Source organism: Podarcis bocagei (genome assembly GCF_964188305.1).
Source record: "Podarcis bocagei genome assembly, chromosome: 14".
Taxonomy (NCBI): domain Eukaryota; kingdom Metazoa; phylum Chordata; class Lepidosauria; order Squamata; family Lacertidae; genus Podarcis; species Podarcis bocagei.
The window spans coordinates 55,113,324-55,132,051 of record NC_138139.1 but is presented as its reverse complement, the minus strand read 5'-3'; the positions used below and the strand labels follow the sequence as shown (position 1 = coordinate 55,132,051).

At 49.9% G+C, this 18,728-nt stretch overlaps 1 protein-coding gene across 1 annotated transcript in view; it reads left to right on the top strand.

The window, feature by feature from the left end:
* Positions 1-18,728, top strand: part of RNF216 (ring finger protein 216) — an 88,770-nt gene that overhangs the window by 19,131 nt on the left and 50,911 nt on the right. The window contains exons 5-13 of the mRNA XM_081169440.1: positions 3,390-3,466; positions 3,875-3,977; positions 5,196-5,360; positions 5,585-5,699; positions 8,370-8,509; positions 10,124-10,174; positions 11,403-11,540; positions 12,657-12,805; positions 13,142-13,220. Of these exons, the coding sequence (XP_081025566.1) occupies positions 3,390-3,466; positions 3,875-3,977; positions 5,196-5,360; positions 5,585-5,699; positions 8,370-8,509; positions 10,124-10,174; positions 11,403-11,540; positions 12,657-12,805; positions 13,142-13,220 (1,017 nt within the window). The remainder of the gene's footprint in view (positions 1-3,389; positions 3,467-3,874; positions 3,978-5,195; positions 5,361-5,584; positions 5,700-8,369; positions 8,510-10,123; positions 10,175-11,402; positions 11,541-12,656; positions 12,806-13,141; positions 13,221-18,728) is intronic.

Here is an 18,728-nt window from a genome sequence, read left to right as displayed (position 1 = left end):
TATCGTAAGTTCATCCGCAACTTCGCCCATCTGACGGCGCCCATCACTGACTGTCTCAGCAGTAAGAAGAAGTTTGTATGGACGGCGGAGGCGGAGCGAGCGTTTGAGGAACTGAAAAGGGCCTTCGCCTCTGAAGAACAACTTCTGCATGTGGATTTACGAAAGAAGCTAAGGGTTGAAACAGACGCATCTGACAGAGCCATAGGGGCGGTGCTTCTTCTGCAGCCGGGGAAGGAGGAGTCGGAGTGGCGTCCGTGTGCCTTCTTCTCGCGGAAGCTGAACAAATCCGAGAGGAACTACACGGTGTACGACCGAGAACTGCTTGCTATTCATGAGGCGTTCCGGAGATGGAGGCATCTGCTAGTTGGTGCACAACATAAAGTGCAAGTGTGCACGGACCATAAAAATCTAGAGTACTGGAGAACGGCGCGAGTGCTCAACCAAAGGCAGTTGAGATGGGCCCAAGAGTTCTCCAAATTTAACTTTGAGATTTGTTATGTGCCAGGCCCAGAGAATGTTAGGGCGGACGCTCTCTCACGCAAACCTGAATATTTGGAGGGGGAGGGAGCACCCGAAGAAACCCATATCATTCCAGAGGACCGCTGGGTGTGTGGGGCGACTTTGGTGGGGCAAAGGGAATTGGTAGAGGGTACGGTGCAGGATGCATACGCCCAGGGGAAACTCAGGGATCTCAGAGGGGAGGAAGACAAACCCGGTGGTTTTGAGGAGAGAAATGGGGCATTGTATTATAAGGGAGCGTTATATATACCTGAAGGGGAATTGAGGGAGAAAGTACTCAAGCAGCTGCACGATAGCCCCACAGCAGGGCACTTTGGGCAACACAAAACCATGTGGCTGGTTACCAGGGAATTTTGGTGGCCCAAGGTCAGGGAAGATGTGCGGGAGTATGTGAGAGGGTGTGAACAATGCCAAAGAGCCAAGGGGGAGAGGCAGGCGCCGGCTGGTTTATTAGAACCACTGCCCACACCTGAGAGACCGTGGGAAGCAGTGGCAATAGATTTCATGACTGATCTGCCAAGGTCTAGAGGGAAAACAGCCATCATGGTTGTAGTAGACCTGTTAACTAAAATGGCCCACTTCATAGCCTGCTCACATGCGGTTACAGCAGAAGAAACCGCCAAATTGTTTGTAGAGAATGTGTTTAGGTTGCATGGCGCCCCCTTGAGGGTGGTTTCAGACCGAGGGAAACAATTTACTTCCAGGTTCTGGAGGAAGCTCATGAGCTTACTGCATGTAGAGGTTAATTTCTCGACGGCCCGTCATCCTGAAACCAACGGGCAGGCGGAAAGAGCAAATGGGGTTCTCCAACAATATTTGAGGTGTTATGTTAATGACAGAGAGAATGATTGGGTGGAGAAGCTGGCGTTGGCAGAATTTGCCTACAACAATGCAGAGAACGTGTCCACGGGGATGAGCCCCTTTTTGGCTAATCACGGGTGCCATCCCAGAGCCTTCCCAGGGGGGGAGGGGGAGAACTGGAGCGTTCCAGCTGCGGAACAGTTCGTGGAAGAAATGGAAGCGATCCATCGCCAGCTCCAACTCAACTTAAACAGGGCTAAGGAGGAATATAAGAGGCAAGCAGACAAAAACAGAAGGGAAGGTGAAAGCATCAGGGTGGGGGACCAGGTGTGGCTGTCAACCCAAGGGTTGCCATTCAAAGGAGGTTGTAAGAAATTAAGACCCAAAAGGCTGGGTCCGTTTGAAGTCATACAGCAGGTCAATCCAGTGGCTTTCAGGCTCCGGTTACCGAACCACATGAAGCTGCACCCAGTTTTTCACAGGTCGTTGCTGTCACCGTATAGAGGAGACAGTGAGGGGAGGGTCACTAGGGGACCAGCAATGGAGGAGAAGGAACACAGCTACCATGTAGCGGAGATCCTCGATTCCAGGTGGAAGGGAGATCAAGTAGAGTATTTGGTAATGTGGGAAGGGGAACCGGAGTCGGAAAACACCTGGGTTAGGGCAGAGGATGTCAATGACGAGGTTTTAATAGAGACTTTTCATCAGAGGTTCCCACGTAAACCTCAGCCTGTAGCGAGGTTCCGAAGGGAATACTTTGCCACCACCGACGAGGAAGAGGAGTTGGAGGGGTTCCCGGATTCTGAAGAGGAGGAGGATTCAGCTGGTCAGGACGACGATCGATGGAGAGAATTGTTCGAGACGTCAGAAGATGAGGAAGATTCGTTTCGGGGTTTTAGCCCTTCACCTCCCAGGGGGGAGGAATTGGGAGGGGGTGAGGGGGGCCCTGGAGGGGAGGTGGATGTCAGGGAACTGCCATCAGAGCATCAGGTGGTGGAGGGACTCAGGCAGGATGAAAGAGACTCAACTGCTGAAGCAGGGACCAGCAGGGGGAGGAGTGGGTCTCTGAGGGAATGCGAGCAGGAGGGAGGGCTCAGGGAGGCTTCCAGCGAGAACAGTGGTGAGGTATCGGAGTCTCCCATAGGGAGACCCATACCTCGCAGGAAACTGTCACGCCGTGAGTCCAGGAGACGCGTTTCCGTTAAGGAACTTCTTTGCTGGAAACGTTTCCGCAGACAGCCACTGTCGGACTCTACTAGTGATTAGAGCAGACATGTCTGAGGAGCTCCGTCACACACGGAGGTTTGTGGGGGCGCACAAACTCTGAGGGAGCACGTTTTCACGCACAAGCAGCTAATCAAACCCTCACAGGATGCTTCCTTGCGACACACTTTTTTTTACTTAAAAACATCAGTTTTGTGAAGTGAAACTGGTGCTGCTTCCTGGTTCTGGTTGATTGGTACTTTCTTCTTTTTTGGCTAATTGATGACGTTGCTGCCTAATTGGGCCTGTAATGCATTAAACTAATGGATCAATTAAAATTTGTATCTTCATGCACAACATTTATGGCATATTTTTAGGCGCCAGGCAAAAAGGTTTCTCTTCAATGAGGCATTTGGCCAATTAACGTTCTATGGCTTTTTAAATACATCTGTGGGAGGAGGGTTATAGGTTTGTTTTGCTTTTGTTTTATCATGTATTTTATGTTTTCATTTTGTTCTTTTATGTTGTGAACCACCCTGTGTGATCTTTGGGTGAAGGGCGGTATACAAATTTAATTAATAATAATAATAATAATCTATTCAGCATTTCATTGCATCTAGTCTAAAGGTTTCTGATACATTACATTTTTACAGTAATGCTGCTTTCTTGGCATATTCCCACAACTGAGTGTCCTTTGCTGGTGTATAGGTAACACAGTGGGAACATTTCAGTCTAAAACCGCCACTCTGTTTGCATGGAAATATTATTTCCAGCTCTCGTCACCATAAAGGTGAAGCTTTTCTTGAACTGCTTATCATCCAAAATGTGTGTGTTTTGTCTCACCCCCACCACCACCCCAAATCCAGGAAGCAAGGTTCCCAGATGCAACCAGAGAGTACATTGAGGATCTAATACAGAATAAAAACTGCTGTGACTTAAACATGTAAGTATGGAAGCTTTTGCGGCACACTTACAAACCAGTTAGTAGCGATACCCAAAAACTTGTGGGTGTGTCCTGCTCTCATTAACTGGTCACGATCTGGAGCAACCATTATGGCTCTCTCTTTCTTTCATTTGCTGCTGCTGCTGCTGTTCTGAGGGCGGGTGGGGAGGGCTATATCCGCCTGCCAAGCCCCCGGGCCAGCTTTCCCCATCCTGGTGCCATCTAGATGCTGTTGGATTCTAACTCCCACAAACCCCCTGAGCCAGCACAGCCAGGAATGGTGGCAGCTGCAGCCCAAAGCATCTGGAGGGTGTCAGGCTGGGGAAGGAAGCACGAGTGTGTTGGGAAAAGCTGAGTCAAGTCAGTTGACAGCCCTGGCCAAGCAATGGTCTTCTCTTGCTTTTGCAGACTTTGTAATTTTCTTCTGGAAAATCCAGATTATCCAAAGAAGGAAGGCAGAGTGGTTTTAAATCCAAATAGCAGCCTCCTCTCCAGCCCAGATGAGACAAAGGTAAGTGGCAAGTTGTGAGGTTAATCAGAAATTATGAAGTCCCTGCAAGGAGGCTATTTGATGTACCTTAGGCAGGGCTCAAGGGACTTCACGGAAGGGGCAGAGGTTAAAAGGTTGAACTCTTAGCACACACATTCTGGCCAGCTGCTGTGAGGCGCAACCCATCTCTTGCCAGAAGTCCTTCCTCAAGGGAGTGGAGACCATGGTCCAAGAAGCTTAACCCTTCCTGACAGCACCACCTGTGCAGCCAGTGCTGTACTTCCAATTCTTTCCTCTCTCTTCTGAGCCACGGCTTTCAACAGGAAGGAGGGATGAAAAAAACACCTGTGCCCCAAGCCTCTTCAGCTTCCTGCCCAGAGTCTCATAGTCCCTTTCTATATGTCGAAGGCTGTGTGTGGCCGTATCATGTGTACCCACGTGAATCAGAAGGAGGGGACTGTGGTCAGTGGGCTTTATAAGGCTTGGCAACTTCTTTGTCACATCGTGAATCTTTGCACCTGGAAGACAGCACACCTCCCGTGACATCCTGTTACCTCCTCACTCCTGCCTCTGTCCCCCTCAGTAGGGAGTCCCCTACCAGCCCCACACATCTCTCCCTCCTCTGGGGAGTGACAGGAATCGTTCTGTACGCCGTCCCTTCCAAAGCCACCTCGGGAGTGTTCTAAGGTCTGCAACTGCTGCTCTTGCTCCTCTGGCCCAGAACCAGATTGCTGGCAGGGTAGGAGTTTGGGGCCTCTAACCTGGACATATATCTTCCAGTCCCTGCATTTGGGGCAGTATAATGAATCTTCCCTTCTAGCCTGTTGAAGCTTATCTGGATATATATTATGAGGATAGGTTACAGGGGCAGGAGTCTTATGGCTCAAGAGCTTTCTACTTCTTCCTCTCAAGTTGCCTTTTCTAGACCACAATTCCCTTTCTCTGAGATCATTTCATTGGAAGGTAGCAAGTGCAGATTATTGGCATACTCATCCACTGTCAGCCTTGGATCTGAAGGGCTTATAGGTCAAGAATAGAAAATGCCCAGTTCACTACCTTTTAACCTCACCTCCGTTGCAAGGTTGTTTTGAGAATAAATGTGGGTGGGGGAGAATCTTGAAGCTTGCTGGAGGAAAAGTGGAGTGAAGCTTGAATAATAATCACGGTAAACTTCCAAGGCCAGACGAGTGTGCGCTGACTCTTTCCCCTTGCCTCCCTCCCTGTTTCCCTTTTTCTTAGGTGCCTAAAGTGGACTACTTTGACTTCTCCAAACTTGAACCACTTGATCAGCGCTGCTTTATCCAAGCGGCTGATCTCCTCATGGCCGACTTCAAAATGTTGAGTAGCCAGGACATCAAGTGGGCGCTGCATGAGCTCAAGGGACACTATGCAATCACACGAAAGGTTCCTTCCCTTCGTTTCTTCTCTCTCTTTCCCCCCACCCCAAACTGCTACAACAATTTACTTGACTCAGTGTTGGAAGGGAGATGTACAGCCTGAGCGTATAAGAAGTCAAGGCCGCTGAGGCACCAAGGCATCATTCTTATTAGTAACAACCGCCACCACCACCATCATCGTTCTACCTGCATATTTGTGTATCCATCTTGACTCGCTGCCTTTTCCTTCAGGCCTTTTCGGATGCCATCAAAAAATGGCAAGAACTGTCTCCTGAAACCAGCGGGAAGCGGAAAAGGAGGAAAGAAATGAACCAGTATTCCTACATAGACTTCAAATTTGAGCAAGGTTGGTAGCTGCTGTCTGTGCTGGCTCTCAGTGGCCTACCAGGCTCCATTCAAAGTGCTTCTTGCTGCAATCACTGTGTGTCAAAAGTAAAGGTGTGTGGGAAGAAATGAGCAGCAGCACCAAGATGGCTGGGAGAGGGATCGGGTTGTGCTGATGCACACCCACTCTGGGGACAACAAGTGGGAAGGAAGGAAGGAGGAGCAGGAGACCAGGAGGCAGCTCTGTCTACTGTGTTCAGGTTGGCTTCATTTGACTACTATTTCTCCTTGCTGCTGCTGCCGCCTCTTCTTGCTCCTTCACCCAGGGAGCCTCCCGTCTTGGCAGGCCTGTCAGCCCCCTGCCCCTTTCTGCAGCCCCCCAGCTCCCATGAAACAGGAACACTGAGTGCCAGGAATGTGTCTCTGTTCTTTCGCAAAGGGATGGCCTTTACCCCTCCGCCTCGGCTGATGCTCAAGCCATCTCACAAAAGGGAAAACCTCACGGCAGACGTAATGAGCACACTTATGTAATTTGGTTGGGTTTATTTCATTTGCAAAGGAACGTGGCTTTTGCCTGCCAGGCGCAAAGTCATTATAACAAAGGAACGTGGCTTTTGCCTGCCAGGCGCAATGTTGAAAAGAACTTTCAGATGACTAAATCATTTTTCTTTGTGCAGATGATCATGTTGTTGGGGAAGGAAGGGAGGGAGGGATTCATCATTGCAGATATGATTGTTGGGGGATTTTTGTTTTCTGCATTGTATTCCCTGTGAAACAATAAAAAAGGCATATGAATAGACAAGACTTAAAGAAAGACATACAAACAGCAGCAGCAGTAGAGCACCCAGAAGCTGCCATCTCAGCGAAAGCTTTACTACGTAAAATAGTCCTTACCCGATGCTTTAGAGATAGTGCCAGGTACATGTGCTTGGGAGAGCATTCCACAGTCCGGGTGCCACAACAGAGAAGGCCCTGCCCCTGGTAGCCAGCCACTGACATTCCAGTGATGAGGGCCTCTGGTACATGATATCTGCCCACAGACTCTGATGATTGCCTCCATTCAGAGGACAGCAGTCCTTCAGGTAGGCTGTGCTCTGTGAATTGTGCCTGGAGGCAGACTTTAAGCTGCACATGGATTGGGAGGTGCTGGTGCACCCAGAATTCAGGGACAGGTCCTTTCCCTGAAAAGGTGCTTCTGAAATTCCTTGCAAGTCAGAAAAGGCAAAGTGTGCCCCATCCCCGTGAACTTCCCCTGAGAGGGTTGCAGAATTAAGCCCCCAGGAGCTTCATTCCTCTGCTTTTCACATTATTGGGTTCAGTGATCACACCAATCAACTGCCTGAAAAGAACATGGCTGGCAGCCTAGTTCATGGCTCCATTGGTGTCATGGAAACCTCTTAACTGCAGCCGTTCATCTTGAGGGTGGCTGGATTGTGACGTGGTAATGGCAAGAGTGGGATGCTGCTTCCATGGTGCCTCTCCTCCTGCTCCTCTCTGTGATCCTGTGCCTTTGCTCCTCTGCCTGGGGCAGCCCCATTTTCCACAGTCACAGGGAGGGAAGGGGGTTGGGATGAGCCACAGTTGCATCTTCGTTGGCTGAGGCAAAGTTGTTGGGGTGTTGTATTTTTATTATTTTTTGCGCAGCCTGGGAGTCATTTTGGACTCACAGCTGTCCATGGAGGCACAGGTCAAATCTGTATCCAGGGCAGCTGTTTACCAGCTCCATCTGGTACGCAGGCTGAGACCCTATCTGCCTGCGGACTGTCTCGCCAGAGTGGTGCATGCTCTGGTTATCTCCCGCTTGGACTACTGCAATGCGCTCTACGTGGGGCTACCTTTGAAGGTGACGCGGAAACTACAACTAATCCAGAATGCGGCAGCTAGACTGGTGACTGGGAGCGGCCGCCGAGACCATATAACACCGGTCTTGAAAGACCTGCATTGGCTCCCAGTACGTTTCCGAGCACAATTCAAAGTGTTGGTGCTGACCTTTAAAGCCCTAAACGGCCTCGGTCCAGTATACCTGAAGGAGCGTCTCCACCCCCATCAGTCTGCCCGGACGCTGAGGTCCAGCGCCGAGGGCCTTCTGGCGGTTCCCTCACTGCGAGAAGCCAAGTTACAGGGAACCAGGCAGAGGGCCTTCTCGGTAGTGGCGCCTTCCCTGTGGAACGCCCTCCCACCAGATGTCAAAGAGAACAACAACTACCAGGCTTTTAGAAGACATCTGAAGGCAGCCCTGTTTCAGGAAGCTTTTAATGTTTGATGTATTATAGTATTTTAATATTCTTTTGGAAGCCGCCCAGAGTGGCTGGGGAAGCCCAGCCAGATGGGCGGGGTATAAATAATAAATTATTATTATTATTATTATTATTATTATTATTATTATTATTATTATTATTATTATTATTATGGAGCTGGGGCACAGTTGTTGGAAGAGGCAGATTCCTGGGCAACTGTGAATTCTGGTAATGTCAGCAGCACGTTGCAACCCTATGTTGTCAGGCCATGACCATTTCCCACGCCCTGCTGGAGTTTAGTCGGAGGGGATAGGATAAGAAAGAGATGAAGGTTGGTTTATAAGGGGATGGTGCATTGCAGAGGGCCCTGTTTTCGTGGGTGGGCCCCTTGCTCTCCTGTTTCCTCCTCATTAAGGGTCATTTGTTTCTTTGCTTGGTTTTTCCAATGGCACCAGGCGACATGAAAATAGAGAAGCGCATGTTCTTCTTGGAGAACAAGAGGAGGCACTACAGGAGCTACGACCCATGCGCTCTCCTGCCAGCCGTGCAGCTGGAGCAGGAGTTCTACGAGCAGAAGATCAAGGAAATGGCAGAGGTGAGCAGTGTGTCCCGTGCAAGGGACTCGGGGCTCTTTTGGCGGCCAAGACACCAAACAGTGTTTCTCAAATTTGGACCCCCAGCTGTTTGTTAGACTACAACTCCCGTCATCCCTGACCACTGGTCCTGCTAGCTAGGGATGATGGGAGTTGTAGTCTGACAAAAGCTGGGGACCCAGGTTTGAGAAACAATGCTAAGACGAGTTCTTCCTTCTTGGACACCAACCACTAACATTTAGCCTGGGGATTTGGGCTTGGCGATGGCCTGGATGGGGCTCAGTCCAGACAAGACAGAGGTGCTGTGGGTGGGCTGTTCATCCACATGGGTGAATGGTATTCAGTCTGTCCTGGAGAGGGCTGCTCTCCCTGTGAAGGATTAGGTTTGAAGTATGGTAAGTGCCTTCAGGTCCAACATTTTCATTCAAAGCTATATAGCTTCTGTAATTTAAAGCAGGCATCCCCAAACTCAGTCCTCCAGATGATTTGGGACTACAATTCTCATCATCCCTGACCACTGGTCCTGTTAGCTAGGGATGATGGGAGTTGTAGTCCCAAAACATCTGGAGGGCCAAATTTGGCGATGCCTGATTTAAAGCACCTTGTATCAGTTTCTGTTAATAACATCTGCTGCAGCCTTACTTGTATGGAAATAGTACAGCCACAGTTAACCATGCTCTGGCAATTTCCCACTTAGACTGCTGCAGTGTGTTGTATGTAGGGCTGCCTTTAAAACTAACCCGGACACTGTAGTAGGTTTTTAAACAGAGCTGCAAGTTTACTGGACTGGGCTTTTGAGTTACGTCCTGGTTGTGCTTCCAACTGGACCTGGGCCCAATTTTTTTAAGTCGTGGATTTAACCTACAAAGCCCTCCATAGTTTGGGCTGCCTGAAATATCTCCACCTTTTGCATATGCCTCCATGAACCTTAAGATCCTCTTCAGAGGCCCTGCTCCAGGTGCCTCTACCAAGATGGGTGGGTGGCTGCCATGGAGAGAGGGCCTTTTTGGTAGTGGCACCTCAGCTAAGGTACATCCTCCCCAGAGGAGATTCTTTAGGAGCTTTCCAGTGCCAGGGGAATACCTTTCTGTTCACTCAAGCTAGCTACAAAACTATTTTATGCTGCCTGTATGCAAAGAAGCTTCTCCTTGTCGTCTTATTTTTTAAAATTATTGAGTTGCTTCTTAAATATTTTGTTGTAAGCTGCCCAGGAGGAGTTTATTGGTGGACAGCTTTGTAAATCTAACAAAGAACATGTTGTGGTGGCCCCATGCTTCATCTAGCAAGCAAGCTTGCTAAATGTGCTCCGCGGGTGCCAGGAGGGTCACCTAACACAAAAGCCACCAGATGTGGACAACCCTCTTTAAATGCTCATGAGAATACACCTGGGAATTACCTTGGCTGTGTCTGACACGGAGCCACCCTTAATAGTCTCATCACATTGCTTGAAAACGGAGAGTAGCCCTGAGAGTCCTCTGAAACTTTATCAGGGATTTCCCAGTGAGAAGGTTCAGTAGTGGTAGTCGTCCCATTGCATTAGAAAATGGTAAGCGGCTCATCCATTCTGGAGGTTCTGTGTTCATAGCCCTGAGTGTGTTTCCTTTTTCTCTTGCCAGCATGCAGATTTTCTGCTCGCCCTGCAGGTAAACGAGGAGCAGTATCAAAAAGTAAGTAGCTCTGTTACACACGCAGACACAGAGAGAAATGTCATGCCAAACTTGTACTGTTAATTTTAGCCCTATTTATTTGTTTTATTTCATAGAATTTATTCACGGCTTGATTGCAACCCCCCCCCCAAAAAAGCAACAACCTCAAAGCAGTTTGCAAATACGAAACAGTAAAATGAAGGAAAAATTGCAACTCTATTTTAAAACAAACAAAAGTTAAAACACTAAAACAGAATAAAATTGCCTCAACTTTTAAGCATCCGGGTAGGCTTGTCTAAAAAGAATGTTTTTATTAGGCGCCCAAAGGAATGCGGGGAAGGGGCCTGCTTGATCTCAATAGGCAGGGAGTTCCAAAGTGTAGGCACTGCCACTCTTAAGTGATGTGACTTCTTACAAAGGCAGAATGGGGATTACCTGGCCCCTGTAGAAGTGCCACTCCCACCGATCAAGGCAGCTGAGTGGGCACATGCTAATGGAAGCCACTTATGCAATCAGATACGCCTTTGAGGGGCTTTCCCCAGTGAGATGCTCTCCATATCTTTTAGATCACATGGAAACTTTAGTTCAACACATATGGAAGGTGCCAGGTTGAGGAAGGCTGTCTTAAGAGTGTGGGGCCCTCAGGTGGTGCAGATGCCGGTGTGAAACTGATGTTTGGCATCTGGAATACATGTCAGTCGGCTTTCTGTGTAATGATAGTGCTATGTGCTACAATTTGATTTTCAGTGGAGGAAATCTGCTGAATCTGACTGCTTGAGTTTTACACTGTGAGAACAGGATACTGGACTGTATAAGCCACTGATCTGACCCAGCAAGCTATTCTTACGTCAGTCAGCTGTGAGGTTGTTTTGCTGCACAGAGCTCCTTGATCCGATCCAATTTCATACCTCATGTATAAAGCCAGTGTGCGGCTTTCTCCTAGAAGCATCTGGGGTGCAAAATAGTGTCTGAGCTATTGGTTTGAAGCCATTGGTATGTTTCTCATACCACCAAGCGCAAAGTGCTTTTCTATGATGCACTTCCATGCAGGGGGCGAGTGAGCAGTGCAGCCAGGAGGTGGGCCCGCTTGCGTGGCTTCCCTCCCTTCTTCACATCAAGACCCAAGCCATTTGCCTGGCCTGCAGGGTTTTCCATGCAGGATCATATTACGGAAAAGTGGCCTTCATGTGCAGGACGCCATCACTGACGGCGTGGAAGTGGCAATTAACCTTGAGGAATTGACTTGCAGAATGGCCAGATGATCGTGTGTTGCTGTTGCTACGGGGACTTTGCGTTTGAGGAGCTGACTCAGTGCGCGGATGGACATTTGTTTTGCAAGGAGTGCCTAATCAAGTATGCTCAGGAAGCAGTCTTTGGCTCTGGCAAGGTAAGGAAAGAGATCACATGGTTGCATGAAACGCTTGAGATTTTCAGGCCTTCTGATTTTGTCTTCCTTCATGTCATAAACCAGTGTTTCCCAACCGGTGTTCCGCGGCACACGAGTGTGCCGTGAGACATCGGCTGGTGTGCCGCGAGATGCCTGGAGGGAGGCGGGCGAGTCGGGCGGCGAGAGGCGGGGCGGCGGCGGCGAGGAGAGGCCGTGCCTCCTGCTGCTGCCTGGCGCTCCTCCTCGCAGCCGGCAGTGCTGCCTGGGCGCCTCCGCGCGACTCTGCCTCGCTGGGTTTGGTCTCCCAGCAGAGACGGGTCACACGCGCACCTCCCTCCCTCCCTCAGCCTGCGCGGAGGGAGAGCCAGAGAGAGGCATCGCTCCTGCGCGGCGGGAGAGGGAGCAGCCGGAGCGATGCCCCAAACGAAGGCATGGGACCGGAGGGGAAATCCTCTCCGAGGAGGATTGAGCGCAGCTGAGAGAAGCCTTTCGAGGAGCTGCCGTGTCCCCTGGAAACCCCCTTCCCAGCTCTGCCTGCCTGCCTGCCCAAAGCTTGGAGGTTCCCCGGCAAGGGGGAGGGGAAAAACTTTCACTTTTGTGCGTCCCTCCCGGCGTGACGCTGCGCGCTGACGTCACGGGGCGGGGCTTTAATGGTGGTGTGCCGCGAGATTTTTTTTCAGTAAGCAGGTGTGCCGTTGCCCAAAAACGTTTGGGAAACACTGTCATAAACTGCCGGTTTACTCTTGTCTCATCCCACTCCTGGTTTTCAGCTCTGTCCACATGGCATCGTTCATTGTGGGCTGTTTCAACTGCTGCTACTTTTTTTTTGGTCAGGTGTCTTGTGTTGGTGTGAGTTGGACAGTCCTGGCTGGGTGACATCCTCCGGCCGATGATGACGCTTGGAGGATGAAAACATTTTGTTGTGGCTTAGCAGAAAATTCCACCGTGATGCATGTGCAGCCTCCCATAAGAAAATGATAGCAAAATAACCGCCTGTCCCAGTTCTGCCATGTTGGAATGGTGCTGACAGTTAAACTGACATGACAATTAAACAGCGCTGAACTTGCTGTAATCTTAGCCTTTCTCTGTCTTTCTCTGTCTTTCTCCGGTGTGTAGTCGGAGCTCAGCTGCATGGAAGGGAGTTGTACGTGCTCATTTCCAACCAGTGAACTGGAGAAAGTCCTTCCTGAAAACATCCTGTGTAAATACTACGAGCGGAAAGCAGAGGAGGAGGTGGCTGCTGCCTGTGCAGATGAGTTAGTCAGGTGAGTCTAGCTCCTTTGGTCTGAGCCTCGTGGGGCATTCTGAGGTTCCCAGCCCCCTTTGGCCAATTCACACATTACTCACCAGCAGCAGATGCTAGCTTAGGATCAGGTGCACACACAGTCCTGGCTCCCTGCTGCAGCCCTGTGGAAAACCAGGTTGATCCCATGCTTGCCTTACGGTAAAAGGTGTGTGTGTGTGTTCTAATCTCCTTTGAAGTTCTGCCGGAAAGGAAACAGAAGATCAGGAGAGTGAGGGAGACTGGCAGCAGACCTTTGTGGACTATTCAGGGAGAAGCTAGTACAAAACCCTCAACTCCGCTCTTCCTTGGCCCACAGGTGTCCCTTCTGCAGCTTCCCAGCTCTGCTGGACAAGGATGTGAAGCGGTTCAGCTGCCCCAACCCTCGATGCCGGAAGGTAAGAGGTGGATTCTTAATTATGCGATTGGCTGGCAATGCAACAAGGCAGGCGGTATTTGAAGAAACAAGGCTCTGTCCGCTGCTGCCTGGTTCAGCAGTGTATTGAGTGGGAAGGGGAGCCTGGGATGGAGATCCTTGCAGGGGCCTTGTTTCAGGCCGCAAGGTCTCTTGCAAGGGGTCTAACCAAGAAGGGTTCGTGCCAAGCTGAGCTTTTGAGGTGGCAACAGCTGCCCGAGGAAGCAAACTGTTGGAAGAGGGATTGGGGGTTCTTGGCGTGGCAGAAGTCACAATAACCCAAGGGGCAGCTTCGTGTGCAGTGTCTTCTGTCTATTTTGCAGAAATGGCCCTTCAGGTGCTCTTAACTGGGTGCAGTCCGTGTGCTACGCAGTGCACCCTGGCCTATTCCCACGAGGCTAGATTTTGAGCCAGCCTGGTGCTGCTCTTGTTTTCTGGTGGAATGCTGCTTCTCTGCAGAGGCACAGAGTGCCAAGCAAGCAGCATACTGGACGATGTGGGTTTGCGGGTGCGGACATGACTGATAGCTGCAGCCACTGGCATAGGAGGAGCCCATCTCAATGAACAGCAACAGATTTGCTTGAAACTGAGAAAATATGAGAATTGGAATATTGGAGGGTGAGAACCACTAGGTGGTGCCATTGATCTGTGCATGGCCAGAGTTAATCCTATGTAAGTCTCTCTTTTCCGGTAGCTGGAATACTCTCCCTAAAAGCGAGACAGAATCCATGGGGCTCTGCTGAGCCTGACATCTTCAGAGCCTTTTGTTTAGTTGCCTGTCACATTCAGGCATTACTCCTGCAAGCCTTCATCCAAGGAGTTCCCCTTGCAGCCCTGGAGAGAGCGCAGTGTGCGCTCATCACAGTGTGTGATCATCCCTTGAACTCCTAAATGTATGGGTGTCTGCTGAGGTCTCTCAGTTCCTGGAATGCCCCAAGGCGCATGATCTTGGACATACCTGTTACCACATGAGGAACTGTAATTTCAGCAATGTGGAGTTTCACGTGCAGAGCGGGCTTGGCGGCCTTGCTACAGATTCGTTGTGGTGACCATCTTTTTCTTTGGCTTACCTGTCTCTCGCATGGTGTCTGTGTTCTTTAATTTCTTTGGCAAAGAAGGTGAGGAAATGGCTGTGAACAATTGCAATTACTTTCTTATTTGGTGTGGAAAATTCAGTTTCTAAAAATACATTGTGTTACAGAATTTGTAACCGTGGTTTTGCTTTTACATCCAAAGCTACTGAAATGAGCGAGGATTGAAACATGATTTTTGGCACAGTTTTGACATATCAAACTCGGATTAAACCGGGAAGTAAATGCTTCCAATATCCTCCTGCCCTGGCAGAGCGGGAGGAAGCATTGCCTTCTACCAGTTGATATTTAGGGCATCTGAAAATTAAGTAGGGGGAAGAAATCCCATTCAGAATTCTCCAGAAAACCCACGTGGCCGCTGTGTAGCATGACCCACGACAAGAGGACATGCAGTTGGGGGGGGGGTAGTGGTCAGCTGAAAAGCCCTGATGCAGCAGTGCAAGGCAAGCAAGTCTTTGCAGAAGAAGCTCCCTTTGCAGGGGACTTCCTGGAAGAAGGTGGAGCCAGAGGCTGTCTACCACTCACTCCCCTCTTAGCAAGTGGCAAAAGCAGTGTTGCGGTTACATCCTGGGTTGTCTACCTGGGGCTCATGTTGTGATGTCTGAATGGACCCCTAGATATTCAGCCGGGACTTCCATTATAATGCTGTTGGTCGCTGGAGTGGGTGGGTGGGTGGGGGGAGTGGTGGTTAAAAGCTTCATTCATCAAACACCAACAGTCATGCACATGCTACTTAATGTCCCATGCTGTACATGGACGTCTTTAGACTCCAAAAGAATTGCCTCCTGCCAGCTTGCATTCTTCAAATGCATTTACCGTATTGCATCGATAATAACAGATCTAATGGCTGGTAGCTGAATATTGGAACTCCCCCTCCCGCTCCTTGGGTAGTAGATGCTTGCTTGTTTAATTTTGTCCCTCTCTTCTGCCAAAGAAGAATCCTGCAGCAGTTTACAGGTCCCAAAATGAGAGAGAGAGAGAGGAGAGACATTCCCTGCCATTAGGCATGTCACAAAAGGAAAACAGATTGGGAGGGAGAAGGAAAATAGAGGACAAGTTCTAATGACCAGGCGGAGTGGAAAAGTTCAAGGCGAGGTGGCACCAAAATGTGGTTGGTCTTCTGTCCTCCCCTGCTGCTTGATGCTGTGCATGGCTGTTGCCAGGAGGGAGGAGCCTGGCTGCTCAGCAGAGCTGGTGGTTGCCAGCCCCACAAAAGGCAAAAATGCTGTGGCTGTGGGCAGGAGTTGCAATTGTACCAGTGGTCGCAGCCATGTCAGAACTTTCCAGGCAGGAGTGGCTCCGTCTGGCACCAGTGGCTTGCGGTGTTTTGATTGTTTTGATTTGCGACGTGTTCAAATCAAATTCCACCAAGTCCTATTGTTAATGGAGGAATCCAAGGGCTTCCTTGGGCAAAAACAAAGACACCAACCAGGACAATTTGGAGCAAAACAGCAGCCTGTAGGCTTGGAAACTGTCGCCACAGGACTCCCACCCACAACAAGATGAAGCAAAATGGAAGCCCAGAACAAAAGAAGACCCCAACTTTTATTAGTTACTAATCCCTCAAACAACAACAATCCCCCAAACTACACCCCTAAGACTACATCACAACTACATTACAACTACATCACAAAAAGGAGGGGTTGAGGGAGGAGTTGTGGAGGTAACCTGAATATCTTGTCACCTGGCTGGTTCCCCCTTTCCCCTTCCCCATGAGTACTTTCCAGGTGACTGAGGGGAGTTGGCAGTTTCCTGCCCCCAGAGGGAAGAGCTGATCACTGTCCTTTGTTCCAGTCTGTGCTGAATCCACTCCCATATGCAAGTTCTTTGTGATCTTGATGGTCTTCTGTCTGGGACCATCAGGGTTGGCACAGCAACTGGGCAGGGCTCCTGTGGATGTGCTGGAATGCGCAAGGGATTATGGCTGCCCTGTATCAAACCTTCCCCATTTTGTAGTCCTTCCTTCGTGGAGTAAAATAAAAGTGGAACGGTGCAGATCCGATGTATGGCGTAGTGTATGTAGTGTGTGTGTGTGTGTGTGTGTGTGTCGAGTTTGTACAAACTGAATGATTGGGGGGGGGGTGTTCCTGCAACACTATCAGCCACAGTAGTTAAATAGAACCTTCTCTGAGGTTCTGATAAGCTGAGGACTGGAAAGTGGACGATGCAACACCAATTTTTTGAAATGGGATCAAGAGAGGATCCTGGAAATCGCAGGCCTGTGGGCTTAAATGCCTGTTTCAGGAAAACAGGAAGGCTCCAACATCTGGGATTTCTTAGATTAGCGAAGAGTTGGTATTATAAAACGATGCCTGGTGTGGAGAAAGGGGATAGAGAAAAGTTTTTCTCCCTCTCTGCTAACGCTGGAACTTGTGGACATCCTTGGAAGAGTCAAGACAGACAAAAGGAAGGACTTCTTCATGCAGCACATTGTTAAACTGAGGAACTCTCTCCCACAGGAGACGGGGATGGCCACCAACTTGGATGGCTTTAAAAGAGTCAAATTCACGGAAGAGGAGACAGCTATCGATGGCTAATAGCCACAATGGCTTTTCTCTGCCTCCATGGAAGAAGGCAGTTTTGCTTCTGAGTACCAGTTGCTGGAAAGTGCAGGAAGGGCTCCTGCTTTGCGGCTTCCCCCAGGCCTCTGGTTGGCAAAATGCTAAACTAGAAGGGCCATGGGCCTGATCCAGCAGGGCTCACCTTATGTTCTTAATCTCTTAAGTCAGTTGCCTTTGTGCCTTAAGTATTTGCCGAAAAGAAAGAGCGCCTTCTGGTTGTCCACTCTTCAAAGCTGAAGTCAGAACTTGGCTTTCAAGGGAATTTCTAGATACTGTTTTTCTCCCCACCCACTTCCTTGCTTGACAGCTGCAACCCTCTTCCAACCCCCTGGTAAATTTAGAAGCCGTTTAACCTCTTAGTTCTCGTCCCCTATGGATGCTAGCGGTTAAGCAGCTTGGCTACCGCCCCCGCCCCTGCCATTTGCTGCCCCAGATGATTGGCTTGGACACAGGGCACACACACGCCTGCTTGTTTCTTAAGCAGACGGCGTAACTTGCTGACGGTGGCGGTTTCTTTGCCAGGATTGTCTATCCCCTTGTATATTATGGGCAGAGGCAGCTGTATGCTCTCCTTTGCAGTCTCAGCACAGGACGCTGCAGCGATTCCAGCGAGCTGGATGGTCGGGAGGTGAAAGATCCTGTTGCCATGGTAACAACCCATCCTTGAAGTAGTGCACAGCATCCCTTTGGGTGCACGGGGAACGGAGGCAGGTCAGAAGGGTGAGAGGCTTGGCTGCCTGCTTCTGCCAGCTCCCTTTTAGGCAGCCGAGCGCAATGAGATCTCCTTTCCTGTTGGCCCCTTAACCAGAACAGAGATCCTCAGAGACTAATACTTTCCCTGTTTTCGTCTCTGAAATCTTGATGCTACTTCCACCTACCTGCACAATCTCTCTCCCACTCTCAATCCTACCTCCTTGCATTCCCTCTATATGAACCAAAATAAAAAATGGGCGGGGGGTAGACATTCTACATACAATCACCTAGGTGGGTGGTAGATGCTTCCTAAGAGATGGAGAAACGCTTCCCTGCTCCTCCACAGTGTCATCATGCCAGCCTCTAAGCTGCACGTCTTCTCAGGATGCGAGTGTCGGAAGGGACCTCTAGCCCAATCCCTTGTCATTGCAAGAAATCGGCTGCGCTAGGCACCCCAGCGGGTGACCACCCAGCTTCTGTTGAGAAACCTCTGGACGAAAGGTCCTTCCACCCCCTGCTTCTTAGGCACGCCTTCCCAAGGCTGATTAGCTCATGCCATCGGGAAGCTCTTCCTAAAGTTTCTCAAAACCCCGTTACTGCCATTTGAACCAGTTGTTGCGGGCCCTTCCCGTCCATTCGGAGCAACAAGGAACGAGTGCCATGCTTGTGCCTCTTCTGCTCCCTCTGCTTTCTGATGCTTGTGATGCCGCAGTTGTGTCCTGCCAGGAAGGGAGTCTGAATGTCCTCCTTGCTTAGAATAGAGGCAGGCTGGACACTTGTTGGGGATGATGGGAGTTGGGGTGCCTAGAAGCCCCCCAGTTCTTCAATTCAATAAAAGAAAAGATGGCTGGTATCATCCATGATTGATTTGCTTGAGAGGTTTTATGTTACCTGTCATGGACTGGTTGGATGCAGAAGCGTGATGGGAGGCACCAGCTGGGGAACCCCCAAGAGACCCTCTAAGGGAAGAAAGCTCAGAGCCTGGGGGTGGGGGTGGTGGGGATGAACGGGGCCTTCTCTGCAGTGACTCCCTGTCTGTGAAATGCTCTCCCAAGGGAAGTTCGCCTGGCACCTTCGTTATACACCTTTAGGCGCCAGGCGAAGGTGTTCCACTTTAACCAGGCCTTTGCTTAACCAATCAACATC